We start from the raw sequence: 23,045 nt of genomic DNA, 5'->3' as shown, positions 1-23,045 counted from the left end.
TCAATGCTGCACAGAAGAATTATGTCCTTGATGCACCGCTAGGTGACAGACCTATTGCAGGAGCAGATGCCGACATTATGAACGTTTGGCAAAGCTCGATGTGATGACTACTTGATAGTTTAGTGCACCATGCTTTACGGCTTAGAACCAGGACTTCAAAAATGTTTTGAACGCCACGGAGCATATAAGATGTTCCAAGAGTTGAAATTGGTATTTCATACTCATGTCCGTCTCAAGAGGTATGAGACCTCTGACAGTACTTTGCCTATAAGATGGATGAGAATAGCTCAACCAGTGAGCATGTGCTCAGATTGTCTGAGTACTACAATTGCTTGAATCAAGTGGGAGTTAATCTTCCAGATAAGATAGTAATTGACAAAGTTCTCTAGTCACTATCACCAAGTTACTAGAACTTCGTGATGAACTATAATATGCATGGGATGACGAAAGTAATTCCCGAGCTCTTCGCGATGCTGAAATCGACGAAGGTAGAAATCAAGAAAGAGCATCAAGTGTTGATGGTTGACAAAACCACTAGTTTCAAGAAAAGGGCAAAGGGAAGAAGGGGAACTTCAAGAAGAACGGCAAGCAAGTTGCTGCTCAAGTGAAGAAACCCAAGTCTGGACCTAAGCCTGAGACTGAATGCTTCTACTGCAAAGGAACTTGTCACTGCAAGCGGAACTGCCCCAAGTATTTGACGGATAAGAAGGATGGCAAAGTAAACAAATGTATATTTGATATACATGTTATTGATGTGTACTTTACAAGTGTTTATAGCAACCCCTCAGTATTTGATCCTAGTTCAGTTGCTAAAGAATAGTAACTCGAAACGGGAGTTGCAGAATGAACAGAGAATAGTTAAGGGAGAAGTGACGGTGTGAGTTGGAAGTGGTTCCAAGTTTGATATGATCATCATCGCACACTCCCTATACTTTCGGGATTAGTGTTGAACCTAAATAAGTGTTATTTGGTGTTTGCGTTGAGCATGAATATGATTTGAGCATGTTTATTGCAATACGGTTATTCATTTAAGTTAGAGAATAATTGTTGTTCTGTTTACATGAATAAAACCTTATATGGTTACACACCCAATGAAAATGGTTCATTGGATCTCGGTCGTAGTGATACACATATTCATAATATTGAAACCAAAAGATGCAAAGTTAATAATGATAGTGCAACTTATTTGTGGCACTACCGTTTAGGTCATATTGGTGTAAAGCGCATGAAGAAACTCCATGCTGATGGGCTTTTGGAATCACTTGATGCTTGCGAACCATGCCTCTTGGGCAAGATGACTAAAACGCCGTTCTGCGGAACAATGGAGCGAGCAACAGATTTGTTGGAAATCATACATACTGATGTATGCGGTCCGATGAATATTAAGGCTCGTGGCGGGTATCATTATTTTCTAACATTCACAGATGATTTGAGCAGATATGGGTATATCTACTTGATGAAACATAAGTCCGAAACATTTGAAAAGTTCATATATTTCAGAGTGAAGTGGAAAATCATCGTAACAAGAAAATAAAGTTTCTACGATCTGATCGTGGAGAAGAATATTTGAGTTACGAGTTTGGTCTTCATTTGAAACAATGCGGAATAGTTTCGCAACTCACGCCACCTGGAACACCACAGCGTAATGGTGTGTCCAAACATCGTAACCGTACTTTATTAGATATATGGTGCAATCTATGATGTCTCTTACCGATTTACCACTATCGTTTTGGGGTTATGCATTAGAGACAGCTGCATTCACGTTAAATAGGGCACCATCTAAATCCGTTGAGACGACACCATATGAACTGTGGTTTGGCAAGAAACCAAAGTTATCGTTTCTTAAAGTTTGGGGTTGCGATGCTTATGTGAAAAAGTTTCATCCTGATAAGCTCAAACCCAAATCGGAGAAATGTATCTTCATAGGATACCCAAAGAAGACAGTTGGGTACACCTTTTATCACAGATCCAAAGGCAAAACATTCGTTGCTAAGAATGAATCCTTTCTAGAGAAGGAGTTTCTCTCGAAAGAAGTGAGTGGGAGGAAAGTAGAACTTGATGAGGTAACTGTACCTGCTCTCTTATTGGAAAGTAGTTCATCACAGAAATCTGTTCATGTGACTCTTACACCGATTAGTGAAGAAGCTAATGATGATGGTCATGTAACTTCAGATCAAGTTACTACCAAACCTCGTAGGTCAACCAGAGTACGGTCCGCACCAGAGTGGTACGGTAATCCTGTTCTGGAAGTCATGTTACTTGACCATGACGAACCTACGAACTATGAGGAAGCGATGATGAGCCCAGATTCCGCAAAATGGTTTAAGGCCATGAAATCTGAGATGGGATCCATGTATGAGAACAAAGTATGGACTTTGGTTGACTTGCCCGATGATCGGCAAGCCATTGAGAATAAATGGATCTTCAAGAGGAAGACGGACGCTGATAGTAGTGTTACTATCTACAAAGCTAGACTTGTTGAAAAAGGTTTTTACAAAGTTCAAGGTGTTGACTACGATGAGATTTTCTCACTCGTAGCAATGTTTAAGTCTGTCCGAATCATGTTAGCAATTGCCGCATTTTATGATTATGAAATTTGGCAAATGGATGTCAAAACTAAATTCCTTAATGGATTTCTTAAAGAAGAGTTGTATATGATGCAACCAGAAGGTTTTGTCGATCCTAAAGGTGCTAACAAAATGTGCAAGCTCCAGCGATCCATCTATGGACTGGTGCAAGCATCTCGAAGTTGGAATATATGCTTTGATGAGTTGATCAAAGCATATAGTTTTATACAGACTTGCGGTGAAGCCTGTATTTACAAGAAAGTGAGTGGGAGCACTACAACATTTCTGATAAGTATATGTGAATGACATATTGTTGATCGGAAATAATGTAGAATTTTCTGGAAAGCATAAAGGAGTATTTGAGAGGAGTTTTTCAAAGAAAGACCTCGGTGAAGCTGCTTACATATTGAGCATCAAGAACTATAGAGATAGATCAATACGATTGATAAGTTTTTTTCAATGAGTACATACCTTGACAAGATTTTGAAGTAGTTCAAAATGGAACAGTCAAGGAAAGAGTTCTTGCCTGTGTTACAAGGTGTGAAATTGAGTAAGACTCAAAGCCGAACCACGACAGAAGATAGAGAGAGAATGAAAATCATTTCCTATGCCTCAGCCATAGGTTCTATAAAGTATGCCATGCTGTGTACCAGATCTATTGTATACCCTACCACTGAGTTTGGCAAGGGAGTACAATAGTGATCTAGGAGTAGATCACTGGACAACGGTCAAAATTATCCTTAGTGGAATAAGGATATGTTTCTCGATTACGGAGGTGACAAAAGGTTCATCGTAAAGGGTTACGTCGATGCAAGTTTTGACACTGATCCAGATGACTCTAAGTCTCAATCTGGATAAATATTGAAAGTGGGAGCAATTAGCTAGAGTAGCTCCGTGCAGAGCATTGTTGACATAGAAATTTGCAAAATACATACGGATCTGAATGTTGCAGACCCGTTGACTAAACTTCTCTCACAAGCAAAACATGATCACACCTTACTACCCTTTGGGTGTTAATCACATGGCGATGTGAACTAGATTACTGACTAGTAAATCCTTTGAGTGTTGGTCACAAGACGATGTGAACTATGGGTGTTAATCACATGGTGATGTGAACTATTTGTGTTAAATCACAAGGCGATGTGAACTAGATTATTGACTCTAGTGCAAGTGGGAGACTGAAGGAAATATGCCCTAGAGGCAATAATAAAGTTATTATTTATTTCCTTATTTCATGATAAATGTTTATTATTCATGCTAGAATTGTATTAACCGGAAACTTAGTACATGTGTGAATACATAGACAAACAGAGTGTCACTAGTATGCCTCTACTTGACTAGCTCGTTGAATCAAAGATGGTTAAGTTTCCTAGCCATAGACATGAGTTGTCATTTGATTAACGGGATCACATCATTAGGAGAATGATGTGATTGACTTGACCCATTCCGTTAGCTTAGCACTTGATCGTTTAGTATGTTGCTATTGCTTTCTTCATGACTTATACATGTTCCTATGACTATAAGATTATGCAACTCCCGTTTACCGGAGGAACACTTTGTGTGCTACCAAACGTCACAACGTAACTGGGTGATTATAAAGGTGCTCTACAGGTGTCTCCGAAGGTACTTGTTGGGTTGGCGTATTTCGAGATTAGGATTTGTCACTCCGATTGTCGGAGAGGTATCTCTGGGCCCACTCGGTAATGCACATCACTATAAGCCTTGCAAGCATTGTAACTAATGAGTTAGTTACGGGATGATATATTACGGAACGAGTAAAGAGACTTGCCAGTAACGAGATTGAACTAGGTATTGAGATACCGATGATCGAATCTCGGGCAAGTAACATACCGATGACAAAGGAAACAACGTATGTTGTTATGCGGTTTGACCGATAAAGATCTTCGTAGAATATGTGAGAGCCAATATGAGCATCCAGGTTCCGCTATTGGTTATTGGCCGGAGACGTGTCTCGGTCATGTCTACATAGTTCTCGAACCCGTAGGGTCCGCACGCTTAAAGTTTCGGTGACGGTTGTATTATGAGTTTATGTGATTTGATGTACCGAAGGTAGTTCGGAGTCCCGGATGAGATCGGGGACATGACGAGGAGTCTCGAAATGGTCGAGACATAAAGATCGATATATTGGACGACTATATTCGGACATCGGAAAGGTTCCGAGTGATTCGGGTATTTTCGGAGTACCGGGGAGTTACGGGAATTCACCGGGAGAAGTATTGGGCCTTATTGGACCATACGGGAATAGAGGAGAGAGGCCAAAAGGAAGGAGGCGCGCCCCCCCCCCTCTGGTCGGAATTGGACAAGGGGTGCAGCCCCCTTTTCCTTCTCCCTCTCCCCCTCTTTCCTTCTCTCCTACTCCGGAAAGGAAAGGGGAATCCTACTAGGACTTGGAAGTCCTAGTAGGACTCCCCACACTTGGCGCGCCCCCTCTAGGGCCGGCCTCTTCCTCTCTCCTTTATATACGGGGCAGGGGGGCACCTCTAGACACAAGAATTGATCTCTTGGATCTTTTAGCCGTGTGCGGTGCCCCTCTTCACCATAGTCCACCTCGATAATATCGTAGCGGTGCTTAGGCGAAGCCCTGCGTCGGTAGAACATCATCATCGTCACCACGCTGTCGTGCTGATGGAACTCTCCCTCAAAGCTCGGCTGGATCGGAGTTCGAGGGACGTCATCGAGCGGAACGTGTGCTGAACTCGGAGGTGCCGTACGTTCGGTACTTGGATCGGTCGGATCGTGAAGACGTACGACTACATCAACCGCGTTGTGCTAATGCTTCCGCTTCCGGTCTACGAGGGTACGTGGACAACACTCTCCCCTCTCGTTGCTATGCATCACCATGATCCTGTGTGTGCGTAGGAAGTTTTTTGAAATTACTACGTTCCCCAACAGCTAGAGCTCATGGCAATGGGGAGGAGGAAGGTTGACAGTGAGAGAAGAGAGGGGGTGGGTAAATAGTGGTGGGCAGGGTGAGTAAATATAGGGGGGATGGAGAGGAGGAGAAGAGTGACAGCCATGCCGTTTTAACTACAAGCTCTTGAATTAGCCATGAACTCTGTGCAATGCCTGACTCCATGACTTGTGTGCAGATCGAGGACACAGAGGTGCTCCCGGCCGTTGACAGCAAGGGTAAGCAGCCCCTTCACCCAATGCCCGACGAGGTTGAGCTGCCGCCCACCGCCGAGGAAGACCCGAAGACGCCTGAGGGTGGCGACGACGAGGGCATGGAGGAGGCCCCAGCAACAAGCGCCGCAACTACAGCCACTACCATCAGGAGGATGGCCCAACTCACTTCTGCAAGGTCATCCTTGCACCGAAGCTTGAGTGCATCCCCATGCCCCTGAACTTCACCAAGCACTTCGTCGCGGTGCCGACGGAGTTCAAGCTCAGGAACAACACCGGCTGCTCCTGGAAGGTGACGGTCAAGCTGATGAACGGCATGGTGACCCTGGATCAGGGTTGGGCCACCTACGCAGCCGTTCATCAGATCAAGATCGGCTACATGGTGACGTTCAAGCTCCTCACTCCCGACACCCTCAAGGTCATCATCTTCGACGACGATGGCATTGAGGTCGTCAACAAGTGCGGGAAGCACGACGAAGCCTTCGCCGCCAAGGAGTAGGGCCGGGCCACCTCTTTCGAGCGTACTATCGAGTCTGCTTTGAACATGTTTATGGTTTATGCGTTGAACTGTTATATCTGTGGTACTGCTTATATCTGAATTATGCTAGTTGATGCTCTGTTTATACTCTGTTGTGCTTATGATGTGTGCTGCCGAAGTGTGGTGGTAACCTCACCAACTAGCCAAAGAGGTTACCACACATCAGGCCTTGCATACAACCAAACACCATGCCTTAGGTTTGTGGACTAACATGCAGGCAACCAAACACCAGGCAGTGTGGTTCAGCCAATGCAGGTAAGAGGGCATGCAGGCAACCAAACAACATGCATATGGTGCATTTGAGGCTGCATTTGCATAGCCAGGTTGGATGAAGAAGTGTATGCAATGCGGGTACTGTAGCGCACGGCAACCAAACAGCCTCCTATCCCCTATCGATCTCAATGGAAGGTAAGCAGTGTACTGTACTGGTCCAAAACACAATCAAGTGAGATTGAGATATCAGATATCCTCCGATGTTTGACAGGCCGATCGATTCTCCGGAACCAATACGCGAATCCCCTGTGGCCAAAGACAAGACGATCGAGCAACTGAAGAAATTCTGGAAAGTTGCTCTACTACTGTCGCTGTGTTGTGGTACTGGCACCGACGTGTACGACAACAAAACCAGTTACGGACTGAATCACTGAGAGCCATCCTTGTTTGCATTCGATATACATATACATCGGAAGGTGTGAATCTTGTTACCTACTAGCAGTCGTGAACTAGTAATATATACATGCATGGATCATCAAACTAATTAAACACAGAAAAATCTCACAGCTCCAAGAAACTTATTAGAGTACTGTAATTAATTAAGCTCTCTACGTACAAACATGCTTGATCTATGCACAAGATCACAAACATATACGTACTGGAGCAGGTTCACGCTTCACACTTGGAACGAAACACATGCATGCAGGAAGTAGCTAACACCTAATACTTATATGGACGCTTTGGTCGGCACGTACGCAGCTAAGCTCCTAGTACGCGACGCCGGCAGCCGGACCCGCGTAGCCGTACTCCGGGGTGGCGGCGGCGAGGTTCTGCTGCCTGCGCAGCTGGTCGTAGAACTTCTTGATGAACTCGTCCGCCTCGCGGTCCACCAGCCCGCCCTCCAGATCCGCCGCGTCGTCCCTCACCGGGAACGGCGAGTCGGTGATCCGCAGCTGCCTCACCGGCGCCGGGCTGCGGCCGAAGCTCGACCACAGCGCGGGCGACGGCGTCGCCAACACGGCGAGGGGCGCCGCACCGTCGTCGCCGACGACCTCCTTCAGCAGCTGCTCGTCGTTGAGGACCTCGAAGACCTTGGCAATGTCGGCCGCGTCGTAGTTGTACCACCCTGGCTCCGCGCCGTTGGCGCCGCGGTGGGTGCGGCGGTTGTTGCGGCGGCGGCGCTTGGCGGGGATGAGCTGGATGGGCGGGTAGGACGGGGTGTTGCTGCAGCTGAACTCCACCTCGCGGCCGGCGCCGCGCGTGCCGTAGACGGCGAGCGCGGAGTCGAGGGTGCGGCGCGACAAGGACGCCGGCGGAGGTGCCTCCGCGGCTGACCTGGAGGCAGCCTGGTCGTGGTGGCCGTTGGCGCTCATGAGTCTGCTGAGGGCCTTGCCGGCGATCTTGCCGCGGTGGAGGAGGAGCTGGAGGTCCATGGACAGCTTCCGCTTGGACATGCCCTTGCGGAGCATGAACAGCACGGCGCGCACCACGTGCCATAGCCTCCGCGGCGCCATGCTCGGCTCCATCGCTGTCTGTGTGGAAGGAGTGAGGAGCGAGTGAGAGAGGATTGTTTGTCTTCGTTGGGAATGCTTTGCTGCTGTGGGGTTTTAGCACGAGTAGGGGAGGGTGGAGTGGAGGGGGTATTTAAAGGGAGGTAATAATGGAACAGAAATGGCTAATGGGGTTTATTTTATGATATTTTAGTCAGTGGTGGGAGCTTCGTGTTTGCGATTGCTTTTGGCTGCAGTGCTTGCTCAAGCTGCCGCTTGTAGTACAAGAACGGTTCACTTGGATTCCTCACTCACTCGTGTCAAAACAGAGTCACTTAGACCTGTTCGTCGCACCCCAATAGGCCAATGGACCACAATCTTTTTTCGATAACCTATGTTAACATTGTAGATGCACACATAAAAATTATATAAGATCAAGTTTAGGACAAGTTAAGGTCATCCATGAGTAGGAGATCAAGGTCGCGAGGGTTCATACTAAGAGGGCAGACTACAGATAGCTCGGAACTGGGGCATCTTCTACTTGGACAACCAAGACGACATAGTCGAAACCTGATACATCCATTTTGCACCACTATATCTTATTATAAAATGCTCACAATTATTCATGTTTTGCATTTGTCACATCATTCTTATTCTTTTTCCTCTTAATTTGCATGTTGCAACGGAGGAGGGCAATTTGCGAAAAATTGCAGAAAAGCACCAAAATGAAATCCGGTGGAGAAAATGACTTTTTGGAACTCGTAAAAATAGCAAAAATTTAGAATGTCAGTTTTATACGGGAAGAGAGCCACGGGGCCATACTTGGGCCAGGAGGCCCCCTATGGGGCCCACGCGCCCTGGTCATGCCAAGGGGGCATGTGGGGCTCACATGGCATGCCTCTAATGTTGCATGGCTGCACTGATCCCATTTTACCCTAAAACTGACAGAAATAATTATCGAGGATTTTTTTTCCGCCATCTTTAACATAGAGGTGAGCTTTTCTCCCCCAGAGGGCTGATTTGTCGGGATCCTTCCTCTACCGGTGGGGAGAATTGAAGCCAACAACATCACTAACATTCCGATCGTCGTGGGGATCATCATCACCAACACCATCATCATCACCACCTCCATCGTCATCCCTATTTGAATCTATGAATTATTACCTCAGATTTGTTGTTGAGATCACTTCCTAGTGGTGATTACTTATTTGTAGCTGATGCTTAGTGATTATTTGGTAAAAGATTTGTGTGTCTAGATAGTTATCCATATATCTTTACCACACTAATCATGACCAATATGATTTCTGGTGAGCAGTCGTTGCATTCTTGAGGGTCCGGAAGAATCCAGTTGTTAGTGAACATTTGAAATTGCGTAAAGTTTGATGTCCTGTTATTACTTTGTGCTGCACTTCTCTAGCAATGATGTGTGAATATTGACTTCATGCTACATCACCTATAAGGGCCTACATGAGAGAATTTTGTGATTATTTTGTTTATGATGAGAAGTCGTGGTGACAGATATTGCCGATACCTAGGGTTGTGAACTATTGCATGAGGAATTGGAACACCATGGTTAGATGTAATCTTAATTATCCATTTTATATTTGTGTATATTTGCATAGAGGACATAATCATAAGTATGTATTTTGTCCAAGTAAGGGTTGTACATAAGCATAGGGTTCACCTCACAAAAAATTATCAAGACAATGACTCAAAAGTTAATCACATTAGGTGATTTTTTTGGGTGAAATCCCGCTACCCTCGAGAATGATTTGCGAAACACCATCAATAAACTGAGATTATGTCCCCCACTGTCACACAACTCCACGCATGTTACTATATCGGTGTTCAAACACTTTCCAAAACATCATGGACATAGACCTTGTTGGAGTGGTTAGACAGAGTCACTAATGATGCAACAGTGCCACCAACAATTCAACAGAGTGATTAAACCTTGTTGAAGTGGTTATAGTCACAAGCAGAGCCATGTGAGATCAGCTAAGACAGACCTCGGGGGGGGGGGGGCAACCTAGGGGGTAGGGGGAAAGGGTATAGCGAGAAGGCTTGGTCTACGTGTCCACCTGCTAGGTGGAGTCAATGATGATGACAACAGCCATGGTAAGGTTGGTTTGGGAGGTGGAGGGAAGAAGAATAAAAATGGTCTTTAAAGGCTATGTAAGATGTAGATCCATGGCTGAGTACCCCGCCTCATCTTTCTTGTCTCGTATTCTCGTGTATTTCTCTATGTTGTCTAAAATACACGTTTCGGTTGCCAGATAGTTACATCGTTCCAAAGTTACATGTTCCTTATAGTGAAATAGATCCACTGGTCAGTTAGTCAAACATAACTCGAATATCTATAGATATATGCTATTGTAAAATCCCACTCGTCTTAAACACAACGTCACGAATTGACATTTCATCCCTGAAATTGTATCTGTTTAGTTACCACAACTTGCAGCATTTATCAAAACAACAATTTTTTGTGGCATTTTAATTTTCCCTTTATTCTACGCCGATATAAAGAAGAAAAAGCGTAGAATAGCCAATTTGTATGGCTATCAGTCATTTTCTTCCACGTTGATGCAGTTCTTTATTATTTTGGTGGGTTCAAACTTTGCAAAGAAAAAACTAACATATTAGTCATTCATATTGAAAGCTTATAACATACCAGTTAACTACGTTGGCTAGTAACTCTAGCCTAGCGGCGACGAATGTGGACAACCGCTTCCTCTCAATCTGGCGTTTGACTCACATGTTCTCGGGTGAAATCTAAATCCTCAAAATCTTTTTTTTGTACTTGACGTCCGAAATTTTGCCATATTTCCCTTACATTAGCCGAGTACCCAATTTGTTTTGAAAGAAATCCTAAATCTCAGTTCAAATGTTATGCACGCTTTCACCATTTCGTTAAGAATAAAAATGTTTTTAAACAATTTTGATTTCTTAAATTAAAATCAAATTATATTTAAGGCAAGATCCACAAAATTTCAATATAGTTACATTTGTTCATTAAGAAAAATATTAACATAATACACACAAATTTTTTAAGTGGTTGAGAACTTCCCAAAATTTTATTAACAGTTACATAATTTTTCACATAGTTTTCATACACGTTTCACAATGGACATGTGTTTCACATTAGTTTTGTTAAAGTTTCCCATGATCATCCGATTGAAACTCAAAACCACTATAGACTCCCCTATAACTCATATGTAATTTTGATGAAATCATGAAACAACACTGAAACCTATTACAGAACGTACGTGTATAAAATAGAGGTTCTAGATTATGAACTAGGTGTTGTCAGGTATACTAGTGTACGACAAAACCCATTCATCCCCCCTCCTTTTGTCTCTCCTCATCTTCCTCCTGGAGAGTCGCCACCTCTAGCCTGACTCATTTGCTCGTCTCTTCCGGTGGTGAGGCGCCAGTGAGCATGGGAAAGGTATCCAGGTCTAGAGTCTCATGTAGATCAACTATTAGGTGTATGACTAGGTCTAGGTGTCGTGCTTGAAGGTGATTTGTGTTATGCCACGGCATATCTCCACTCTGGCGTCTTTGAGCGGTGTCTGAAAATTGTTGGCTCTCTCCTGCAATAGCCTTCCATGGTGGAACCATGGAAGGCGAAGGTGGGTGGCGGATCCAACAAGATCTCCCCCAATAAGCTTAGTTTTGTGGATCGATGCAACCCCTTATCTTCCCTCTCTTCACTGCCATGTAGGTAGATGGATATGGGGACTTGGATTTACGATCTTTCGTCCTTCATTTATTGTGCTAAGTGAAGTGGGCGTTGGCTTTGATGTGCTTCGTCCTCCATGGATGACTATATCGACCTGTTCAACCAGAGAAGTGGATCAAACACGCAAAATGCTCTGGTTTGCTTCAGTATTTGACCTCGAGTGGGAGGCCCTTTCTGCAGTGCCCAAGTTTGGTAAGGACCAATTCGGAGAAGGTGGCATCTGCGTCTCAGGTGAGTTCGCTGAGTGTAGAACGGCCGGATTGCAATCTAAGTCTCAATTCTGGGGTCTTGTTTGCATAATGGATGGGCATGGTTATAATTTTTATCTTTCTTGGAGTCCATTGTGTGGTGTTGTAGCAATTTTGATATCTTAATATCATCTGGGACTAAGTTGTTTGTGAACATACACTTCTTAATTACCATTCAAGCATTCACTTATTATTGCACTTAAAACCCTAAGATGTATCAAAACTAATACCATTGTTTTAAAATTATGTCCAAATTAGGGATGTACTATTTTTTTACAAGGTGTCCAAATCGAGATCCGTTTCACCATCCTCATCATCTTGGTGAGATCTTCATAACAGGCTAGTTGTTGAATATTTTTTGAAATATGAATTTATATATTTTAAAACTCAAATGAACTATCTATGAAAATTTGTGAAACCACTTTTATTCCTATAGATTCCATAATAGGTTTTCGTGCGGTTACAGTATTTCATCAAACTTTCATAGTAGTTATATTGTAATTTTATAGCGGTCCAAGTTTGACTTAGATGGTGGTTAAATCGAAAGACTCCGTCGGCCATCAACTTGGTGAGTTGAGGCTGAGTGATTCATGACTTATAAGCAAAAAGGATGGCCTAGGGTTTGGCAAAAATGAGACGACTACCACTTCCCCTTGTCCAGCCGGCGCCACCGCAGGTTCCCTTGACACCTGTCGGCTGCTACGTCGGTAGAAGGGTGGGGAATCTTTAAATCTACAACTAGGGATGGGCAGATACTCGGTAAGTGCGAGAAATTACCCGTAGGGGTGTTTATGTGGATAATGAACTGCAAGGCAGTAGGCGCAAAGTATTCTCGGAACAATATAGAGTATTTCAGGGTATCTAGTAATAAGAAGATCAATGGGGGATGATTGTATGAATGAAAAATGTACGTGGTCATTCATAGGGGTTTATAGTTGGAAGGGAATTGCAAAAGCGACATGCACAAGGCCTCGAGAGAACATCGAAGAGTATCTTTGAAATCTTCTGGCCACTAAGCAATCATCTGGAGTGAGGGGCTCTCTGGAAGGAAGTAGATACGCGAACCTAGAGTCAGAGCTAGTAAAAATCATTTAACCTGAATAGAAGAGAGATCAGAGTCCCAGAGTATAGACGAGGAGTAAAAAATCCTAATACCACCCGATGGCGACGTGGGCCCGTAAGCCACACAGCCAAGTTAGTAAACAGTTTTGGACGATTAGACTGAACTTCGGCCAAGGGGTTGGAAAAGGGGCTACCTACAGGCAGTCGGCTCTGATACCAACTTGTGACGCCCCCGGTTTTGACCGTACACTAATCATGCACGCAAATGTGTGCGATCAAGGTCAGGGACTCACGGGATGATATCACAACACAACTCTAAAACATAAATAAGTCATACAAGCATTATAATACAAGCCAGGGGCCTCGAGGGCTCGAATACAAGTGCTCGATCATAGACGAGTCAGCGGAAGCAACAATATCTGAGTACAGACATAAGTTAAACAAGTTTGCCTTAAGAAGGCTAGCACAAACTGGGATACAGATCGAACGAGGCGCAGGCCTCCTGCCTGGGATCCTCCTAACTACTCCTCGAAGCCGAACTCCATGTAGAATCATCCTCGGGATCTCTAGCTCCTGTACTCCAGTATCTGGTTGCGACAATTAGGTATAGAAAAGGGAAAAGAGGGAGAAAAGCAACCGTGAGTACTCATCCAAAGTACTCGCAAGCAAGGAGCTACACTACATATGCATGGGTATATGTGTAAAGGGCCATATCAGTGGACTGAACTGCAGAATGCCAGAATAAGAGGGGGATAGCTAATCCTGTCGAAGACTACGCTTCTGGCAGCCTCCATCTTGCAGCATGTAGAAGAGAGTAGATTGAAGTCCTCCAAGTAGCATCGCATAGCATAATCCTACCCGGCGATCCCCTCCTCGTCGCCCTGTTAGAGAGCGATCACCGGGTTATATCTGGCACTTGGAAGGGTGTGTTTTATTAAGTATCCGGTTCTAGTTGTCATAAGGTCAAGGTACAACTCCGGGTCGTCCTTTTACCGAGGGACACGGCTATTCGAATAGATAAACTTCCCTGTAGGGGTGCACCACATAACCCAACACGCTCGATCCCATTTGGCCGGACACACTTTTCTGGGTCATGCCCGGCCTCGTAAGATCAACACGTCGCAGCCCCACCTAGGCTCAACAGAGAGGTCAGCACGCCGGTCTAAACCTATGCGCGCAGGGGTCTGGGCCCATCGCCCTATGCACACCTGCACGTTGCGTACGCGGCCGGAAGCAGACCTAGCCCCCTTAATACAAGCGCGAGCTTACGGTCCAATGCGGCGCGCGCCACTCAGTCGCTGACGCAGTGATGCTTATCTGGTAGATAACATCAGGGAAGGTGACGGAAAGTAACTCTCGATTTGAAACTTAAGACATTATCGAGAGCAAAGTAAGAAGGTGCAAAATAGAAGTTCCAAGCGCATAGGCAATTGTTCGTCGCCTGAAACAAAGTGTGAAAGGGATTCAAAGCAATGGGAATAAGTATTGCGTCTGATACCAGAATAGATCACTAGGCAAGTGGCCCGTGAACTACATACGAAGTCAAGCTCTAGGAATAACTTTGGCAACAGGGTGTACAGGAGAGTTAGGTTTCGATCCTTTAAAACTTTGGGTTATGGGCCCACCAGGTGGTTTAAAGTAGAAAGGGGGCTGACATCTTGCACGGTCACGATAGCAAGGCATGTCAGAGGGTAGCCTGTCAGTTATGTCGGCAAGAACATCGATACCAAGGGCGAGGGACGAAGAGAACCATTTTCCTGCTCGTTGAACGAGGCGGACCAATAGGCAAAGTTCTCGTCCATCGGAGGTTACGGGAATGCTATCGACAAATGCAACAGGGTCTTACTGACACGGTTGTACACCAAGGTGTTTACATAAGTAGAAGAATATTACTACTTAGATCATATGGATCACAAGGAAGGTTAAACAAATCCATGGAAAGGAAAATGTGATCATCAAATCAAACAGAACAATGGAAAGGAAAATGTGTTTGACACATATACCAGGGGTATACCCTTCCCAAGGAGAAGCAGAACAAGATATCCACGACAGGATAGAAAGTAGAAACCATTTAGGTAAGGGGAGAGGAATTTGATGACAATACCCATACAACGGTGTTTGGATCATTTGATACAGAAAATTCAGCATGGTGCTTCAGATGTTCTTATTGAAAATCGGAGTACCACATACATGCTTCGAGATAGCATTGACATGATCTTCAGGCAAAGGTCAGACTCTAGATACACAAAGGACTTATTAGGAACAACTTATAGAATAAGTCTTACAATTTCCTCATGGAAGAATGGTTAACCTTGCTAAAGAGGAAACTATAATAATAGGTCCTCCGGCCAGGTGTGCTAGGCATGACATCACCTTAATGGGCCATATAACAACAAAATGTTATAACTCTTGGGAATATGATCCAACCATCATATCTGACCAAGATTCAGATCTGATTGGTGTCAGGATACCTCAGACTCAGGATGCTTGAAAAGAAAAGGTGCAACACCAATTGACGAATTGACGTTGCAAGATTCTCGGGAAATGGCGTCCAGAAGCAAGGCTCTGAAACAAGGGTTCATCATTAAACCAAGGAGAGGATGATGAGGTGGCTGATGGGCTAAGGACAATTCATCGAGATTCCCAAAAGATGGATTTCCACAATTATGTGAACAAGGAGATAACATTCGTCAGATCAAATGATATAATGGTGTATGCTCGAGGAAAACATACACAATCAAATATTGGTTGAAATGTGTGCCCGAAATATGGGCATAGGTAGCATGATAAATGTTAGAATGGTGATTCGATAACCAATGGTCTAAGAATGAAATGTCAACAATAACTTCAAAGCAATAGGCTTGCTAGAAGTTTCGAATTCGCATGCCATAGATCAATTGTCGATTTTCCGGTTAGAAACAACACAGGGACCAAGGAATGAACGGAGATGGAGAGACGTACTACTATGTCAAGAATTCTCAAGAGGTGGAACAATTCTCACAACATCCTCGACATACAGATGGTAATATTCCAAGGTAAAGAAGAACAATTGCTGGATAGCAAGGAAGTCAAGGTATAACACCAAACATGAACACGTTTGTGTTGGTGGGAAGGCAATAAAGTGGTCGATGATAATACAATTCATCGAGGGCAAGGATGGTATTTCTCATCATGAATTCAATTGATATCCTGGAAGAGCTCGGAAGGCTGATGATGATCACGACACATTTGTCGTGAGATTTCACGAAGATGTAATCGATCGACGATGACATCAAGTCAAAGGAATGATGAAGTGAAAGGTTATTGGAACCACAGGTAGGACACAAACTTGAAATCAAGTTTGTTGTTCAAGGAGAAAAGATATGATGACGAAAATCGACGCAAGCTTAGCTCATCGTCGAAAGTTGTGCTCAGGGAATAAGGACCAGGTAGCACAATTAAAATCATCATGATAATGATATAACCAAGTTGGCTAGGAATGACGTGATCGGGTACAAACTCGTAAGCAAAGAAGATTGCTAAGAATTGTTGAATCGCAGAACAGATGCGATTTAGTTATCGGTGTACTTGAGTGACTAACTACTCAGAATCCAGGAAAAATTGGAATCGGTGAGAAGGTAGTACTTGATGAAGAACTCATAAGAAGTTATGCAGATCCGTGATAATCTCGAGATACCGGGGGGTAATACTCGACGACGGATCAAAGTAAAGGTTGGACTGGGGTATTGATCCGCAGAAGACAAATGCTTAAACTTGCCTGAGAAATGGAATCAAAGAAGAACAACATGGTCGAAACCATGGCTGCAAGGGATTCAACTTAATGACACCGGAAGAATTGCCCAAATGATTAAATATTTTGCAAGAAGCTTCCATGATAAGTTCCACATCGGGTCCATGGGCATGAACACAAAGTTCAAGGTCGACTCCCACTTCTTCAATGCATAACCTTTCATTCACTGCTCTAGATAAAAATGATTTCAGTGTCAAAACCTACCTGGTGAATTACCAAAGGAGTATGACCCATGAAAACTTTTAGGTTCACACAGATTAAGGAAGGCATAGGTTCAACCCATCGGGGCTTCTTAGAACATATACCATGAACTTCAGGAGTAAATAACACAAACTCAAAAGTAGAGCATGGTTGACAAAATTAGAGGATACAATTTACCAAAGGCATTATGTATCAGGTAAAGAACTCACAAGAATTTTGGTCGTGAAGGACACTCTCGGATAATAACCCGGCAATGGGTATGGCGGTCCACAACGGGGCTGATGTGAGTATCAGTACTCAATCAGAGGAAGAAGGAATGCCAAGGCATCATATTATAGAAACAACTGACTAATTCAAAGCTTAATGCAAAGAAATTTTATGATTTCCAAATCGAGGGATCAGAAGCAATCATTCTGATCGAAAATGAATAAGTTAAATAGACTTAGAAGAACAACCGATCAAGGCATTGATTGGTCAAGAACCAGCTCATATCCAAATGACGTCTGAGCCGGAAGGATAATCCTAGGATTCGACTGATGATTGTGAACATTCACAACTTATTGAATCAAAGGACTCAAAAATGATAGTGACAAAGGATGCCAATAAGATTACTATACTTATGGGATTAACCATAATGCAAGCAAGAATTTCAAGAGCAATAAGCTGCTAAGGAATTTCGGAAGATCGAATATTATTTTAAAGAACTTACTGAAACACACAAACAACTAGGGATGGGCAGATACTCGGTAAGTGCGAGAAATTACCCGTAGGGGTGTTTATGTGGATAATGAACTGCAAGGCAGTAGGCGCAAAGTATTCTCGGAACAATATAGAGTATTTCAGGGTATCTAGTAATAAGAAGATCAACGGGGGATGATTGTATGAATGAAAAATGTACGTGGTCATTCATAGGGGTTTATAGTTGGAAGGGAATTGCAAAAGCGACATGCACAAGGCCTCGAGAGAACATCGAAGAGTATCTTTGAAATCTTCTGGCCACTAAGCAATCATCTGGAGTGAGGGGCTCTCTGGAAGGAAGTAGATACGCGAACCTAGAGTCAGAGCTAGTAAAAATCATTTAACCTGAATAGAAGAGAGATCAGAGTCCCAGAGTATAGACGAGGAGTAAAAAATCCTAATACCACCCGATGGCGACGTGGGCCCGTAAGCCACACAACCAAGTTAGTAAAACAGTTTTGGACGATTAGACTCAACTTCGGCCAAGGGGTTGGAAAGGGGGCTACCTACAGGCAGTCGGCTCTGATACCAACTTGTGACGCCCCCGGTTTTGACCGTACACTAATCATGCATGCAAATGTGTACGATCAAGGTCAGGGACTCACGGGAAGATATCACAACACAACTCTAAAACATAAATAAGTCATACAAGCATTATAATACAAGCCAGGGGCCTCGAGGGCTCGAATACAAGTGCTCGATCATAGACGAGTCAGCGGAAGCAACAATATCTGAGTACAGACATAAGTTAAGCAAGTTTGACTTAAGAAGGCTAGCACAAACTGGGATACAGATCGAACGAGGCGCAGGCCTCCTGCCTGGGATCCTCCTAACTACTCCTCGAAGCCGAACTCCATGTAGAATCATCCTCGGGATCTCTAGCTCCTGTACTCCAGTATCTGGTTGCGACAATTAGGTATAGAAAAGGGAAAAGAGGGAGAAAAGCAACCGTGAGTACTCATCCAAAGTACTCGCAAGCAAGGAGCTACACTACATATGCATGGGTATATGTGTAAAGGGCCATATCAGTGGACTGAACTGCAGAATGCCAGAATAAGAGGGGGATAGCTAATCCTGTCGAAGACTACGCTTCTGGCAGCCTCCATCTTGCAGCATGTAGAAGAGAGTAGATTGAAGTCCTGCAAGTAGCATCGCATAGCATAATCCTACCCGGCGATCCCCTCCTCGTCGCCCTGTTAGAGAGCGATCACCGGGTTATATCTGGCACTTGGAAGGGTGTGTTTTATTAAGTATCCGGTTCTAGTTGTCATAAGGTCAAGGTACAACTCCGGGTCGTCCTTTTACCGAGGGACACGGCTATTCGAATAGATAGACTTCCCTGCAGGGGTGCACCACATAACCCAACACGCTCGATCCCATTTGGCCGGACACACTTTTCTGGGTCATGCCCGGCCTCGTAAGATCAACACGTCGCAGCCCCACCTAGGCTCAACAGAGAGGTCAGCACGCCGGTCTAAACCTATGCGCGCAGGGGTCTGGGCCCATCGCCCTATGCACACCTGCATGTTGCGTACGCGGCCGGAAGCAGACCTAGCCCCCTTAATACAAGCGCGAGCTTACGGTCCAATGCGGCGCGCGCCACTCAGTCGCTGACGTCAAAAGAGCTTCGGCTGATACCACGACGCCGGGATCCCCATAACTACTCCCGCGTAGATGGTTAGTGCGTATAGACCAAATGGCCAGACTCAGATCAAATACCCAGAACTCGTTAAGCGTGTTATTTGAAGTAACCGCGAACACCGACCAGGGCCAGGCCCACCTCTCTCCTGGGTGGTCTCAACCTGCCCTGTCGCTTCGCCACAAAGTAACAGTCGGGGGCCGTCAGGAACCCAGGCCCACCTCTACCGGGGTGGAGCCACCTGTCCTTTCAGCCCCCTCATCAGAATCACTTGCGGGTACTCAAGGAGCCGACCCGACTTTAGTCACCACATGTGTCATGTATATAAAGTATATAGTATATACCGTGATCACCTCCCGAAGTGATCACGGCCCAGTAGTATAGCATGGCAGACGGACAAGAGTGTAGGGCACTGATGGAACACTAGCAACCTATACTAAGCAGTAGGATAGCAGGTAAGGATAACAACTGTAGCAACAATGACAGGCTATGCATCAGGATAGGATTAACGGAAAGCAGTAACATTCTACACTACTCTAATGCAAGCAACATAGAGAAGAATAGGCGATATCTGGTGATCAAGGGGGGGGGGGGCTTGCCTGGTTGCTCTGGCAAGAAGGAGGGGTGGTCGTCGATGTAGTCGATCTCGGGGGTATCGGCAACGGTCTCGGGGTCTACCGGAAAGAAGTAGCGGAGGGGGAACACAATAAATAACAGAGCAATCAAAGCATCACAAAGCATAACAGAGCAATACGCGGTGCTAGGTGTGCCGTAACACGGTACGAGGTGATACCGACGAAGGGGGAAAACAACCGGGAAAGTATCCCCGGTGTATCGTGTTTTCGGACAGATGAACTGGAGGCGGAAAGTTGCGTGTTCGCTATGCTAGGGATGTGTGGCGGACGAACGGACTGCGTATTCGGATTCGTCTCGTCGTTCTGAGCAACTTTCATGTACAAAGTATTTTCATCCGAGTTACGGATATTTTTATATTAATTTTCAAAGCTTTAAACCATTTTATGAAATTTCTGGTTTTATTACTAAATCGAAACTAAAACAGGAAATACTCTTGTCACCTACTGCCATTCTAGCTACAGTGTATGACAGTGGGGCCAATGGGGATGGGTTGACCCATTCAAGGGTTGATTGGTCAACATATAAACAGTACCGCGGGACCCAGCTGTCATTGAAAGTAACTAAATTGACTTTGGTTATTTATTTTAATCTCAGGGAACCCACATGTCATCTGTACTAACCTAACCACTAATTAGCATCTAGTCTTAAACAGGGCCCAAACCGGCCACTGGTGTGCTCGGGCACGCACGCACGAGAGTGCATGGTGGCCACGGCCAACAACTTGCAGTAGTGGGCAAGAGTAGCAAGCAACAGCTAGGGGCAGTATCACTATCACCACAGCTAGCAAAGGAGCAGAGCAACTACAGAACACAGCGGTGGCAGAGCATCAGCTCAGCGGCAGAGGCAACAAGCAGCAACGGGCAGTATCGGCAGCAGCTGCTGGCGGCCAAGCTAGCAGGCGCGGGCGGCCGAGCAGGGCATGGCCCCGGCAAGCAGCGGCCCCGGCCGGCTGGCGCGGGCGGAGAGGCGAGGCCGCGCACAAGCGGGCACACGCGGAGGCGTCAGCAATGCACGCAGGGGCTTGGGCTCGATGTAGATCGAAGCCACGGGCACGCAGGTGACGCACCAAGGGCACGAGCAGCTTCTACGCAAGACCACGAGCGGGGTGGCGCACTTGGTTGGGCCAAAGGAGCACAATAGCAGTGACGGTTAACACGGTGGCGGCACTGATCTCCGGCGACCATGGCAGCAGCAACAGGAGGCACGGAATCGATGCGCGGCAAGAGGGGAAGTGACGAGGAACTCACCACGAAGGCATACGGAGGCCCGTTGGGGGCTTAGGAGCTGCAGAGGTGACGGATCGGTGAAGAACAACGGCGACGGCCGAGGAAGATGATGGCGTCGATCCAGTCGATGTGGAGGCTCCGGGCTTGAGCTCGTGGGCGAGGAAGACGAAGCAGACGACGACGGATCCCCTGGACATATCAGCGAGGCGAGGAGGGCTCGGTGGCCGCAGGATCAACGGAGACCATGGCGGCAGTGCTTCGGACTCGTGCGGAGGAGAGAGCGGGCGAGGGAGATGGGAGAATTGGGGGTCGCTAGGGTTCGTCCTGGGTGTTGTGGGGGTACTTATCCGTCGCGGGGAGGCAGTGGATGCTTGAAACGGCGACGATCGGTGGCGTGGACGGCGTGCAGGCACTGCCAGCGCCATGGATGAACAGGAGAGGAAGACAAAGTCACTGATGGGCTGGGCCTGCGCCTTGTCGGTCTAAGGCCCAGGGGAAGCAGGGGGGTTTCCCTTTCCTTTTTATTCTACGTTTCATCTTTATTTATTTCTGTTTTACTTTTAGCTACTGTTTTGCTATTTCTATTAAAGGCAAAGGAATTTTGGTTCAACAAGGTACTTGACACATAAATACTATGTAATGCTATGAGCTAGCACGACAAGTTCCAAGTTATTTTGAAACGTGCAAATATTTATTTATATTGAAAAGGATCAATTAAAAGTTGTTGGTTCAATTTTAATTAGTTTAAGGGCATTTTAATTATTCATAAAATGTTGGTTTCTTTCAGGAAAATTGTTAGTGAATTTTTGCAACTCAGCACACATTTTTGTTTTACTGTTTGAAGAAATAAAAATTTGACTTTCTTTTCAATTTGAATTTGAATTCGGTTCGGATTAAAGTGAGGTTTAGAAATTTAATTGCGATGACAAGGCACCATTAGTGTGTGGTTACTGTAGCTTAACTACCGGGGTGTTACATTAAGTAAGCCATTATTAACAATCTCACATCTGTCATGAAAATCTCTCAAACCCAATCCACGTCTACGAGCATAGCATGGCAATATAATAGCAACGTAGAAGTAACTCCCAGGGTTTGATAATAAACAGGGCAATAGGTACTACCTCATCTACTTCCCAACACCCACAATTTAATTAGATCATAATCATGCAATGTTTGAGGAATTGATCTAATGCAACAAAAACTGGGTATGGAAAAGTATGATCAAAGTGTTACTTGCCTTGCTGATGTTCTGCGAAACCTAGCGATTCGAAGTAACAAGCGGCACACTCCGGGTACTCTATCGCAAACAAACAAGCAAACAATAAGTACTCATCTAATGCACAGGTAAAACTCGAATGAAAGATCCAACCAGAAAGTCCAACTTAAGAACTCCGGATTGCAAAAAGAATCAACTCGAACGAAGCAACGAAAGTCAAATGGCGAAAGAAACAAGCTTCGTTTACTAATCTGGATCTAGGTCAAATTTTACAGTAGCAAAATCTTGTTTGAGTAGGTTAAACGGAAAGAGAATTTTGAGACGAAACTCTAGGCGCTTGAATCACCTGATTCCGATAAACGAGCGAAAAGTTAAACAGAAACGAAGATTCGATCAGAAATCGAGATCTGAGATAATCGCGGAAAAATCCGACGAAAAAAAAACTGACGAACGGTTAACGAACGGACGTTCGTTAACAGAGAAAATCCGACGAACACGTTCGTTAAAACGAACAGGTCGGTGAACGTTCACAAAAAACAAAACCGAAGAAATAAACCGATCTAGGGTTTTTTTTTAAAACGAACGGTTTTTTTTA

At 45.0% G+C, this 23,045-nt stretch overlaps 1 protein-coding gene and 1 long non-coding RNA gene across 3 annotated transcripts; both read right to left on the bottom strand.

Annotated features, from left to right (window-relative positions):
- Positions 1 to 6,962: 6,962 nt before the first annotated feature.
- Positions 6,963 to 8,090, bottom strand: LOC109775473 (uncharacterized). Its single transcript, XM_020334219.4, has one exon. The coding sequence runs from the start codon at positions 7,986 to 7,988 to the stop codon at positions 7,230 to 7,232; it is 759 nt and encodes a 252-aa protein (XP_020189808.1). The 5' UTR covers positions 7,989 to 8,090; the 3' UTR covers positions 6,963 to 7,229.
- A 10,278-nt stretch (positions 8,091 to 18,368) lies between these two features.
- Positions 18,369 to 21,967, bottom strand: LOC141027652 (uncharacterized). 2 transcript variants are annotated; one of them, XR_012189323.1, is made up of 2 exons: positions 21,256 to 21,967; positions 18,369 to 20,046 (listed from the first exon to the last, which is right to left on the bottom strand). It is a non-coding gene; the product is annotated as an uncharacterized lncRNA (long non-coding RNA). The 2 variants fall into 2 exon arrangements; XR_012189322.1 differs by having other exon boundaries at positions 18,369 to 18,632.
- Positions 21,968 to 23,045: the final 1,078 nt, after the last annotated feature.

Source organism: Aegilops tauschii, chromosome 7 (genome assembly GCF_002575655.3).
Source record: "Aegilops tauschii subsp. strangulata cultivar AL8/78 chromosome 7, Aet v6.0, whole genome shotgun sequence".
Taxonomy (NCBI): Eukaryota; Viridiplantae; Streptophyta; class Magnoliopsida; order Poales; family Poaceae; genus Aegilops; species Aegilops tauschii.
This window is presented reverse-complemented; position numbering and strand designations above follow the sequence as displayed.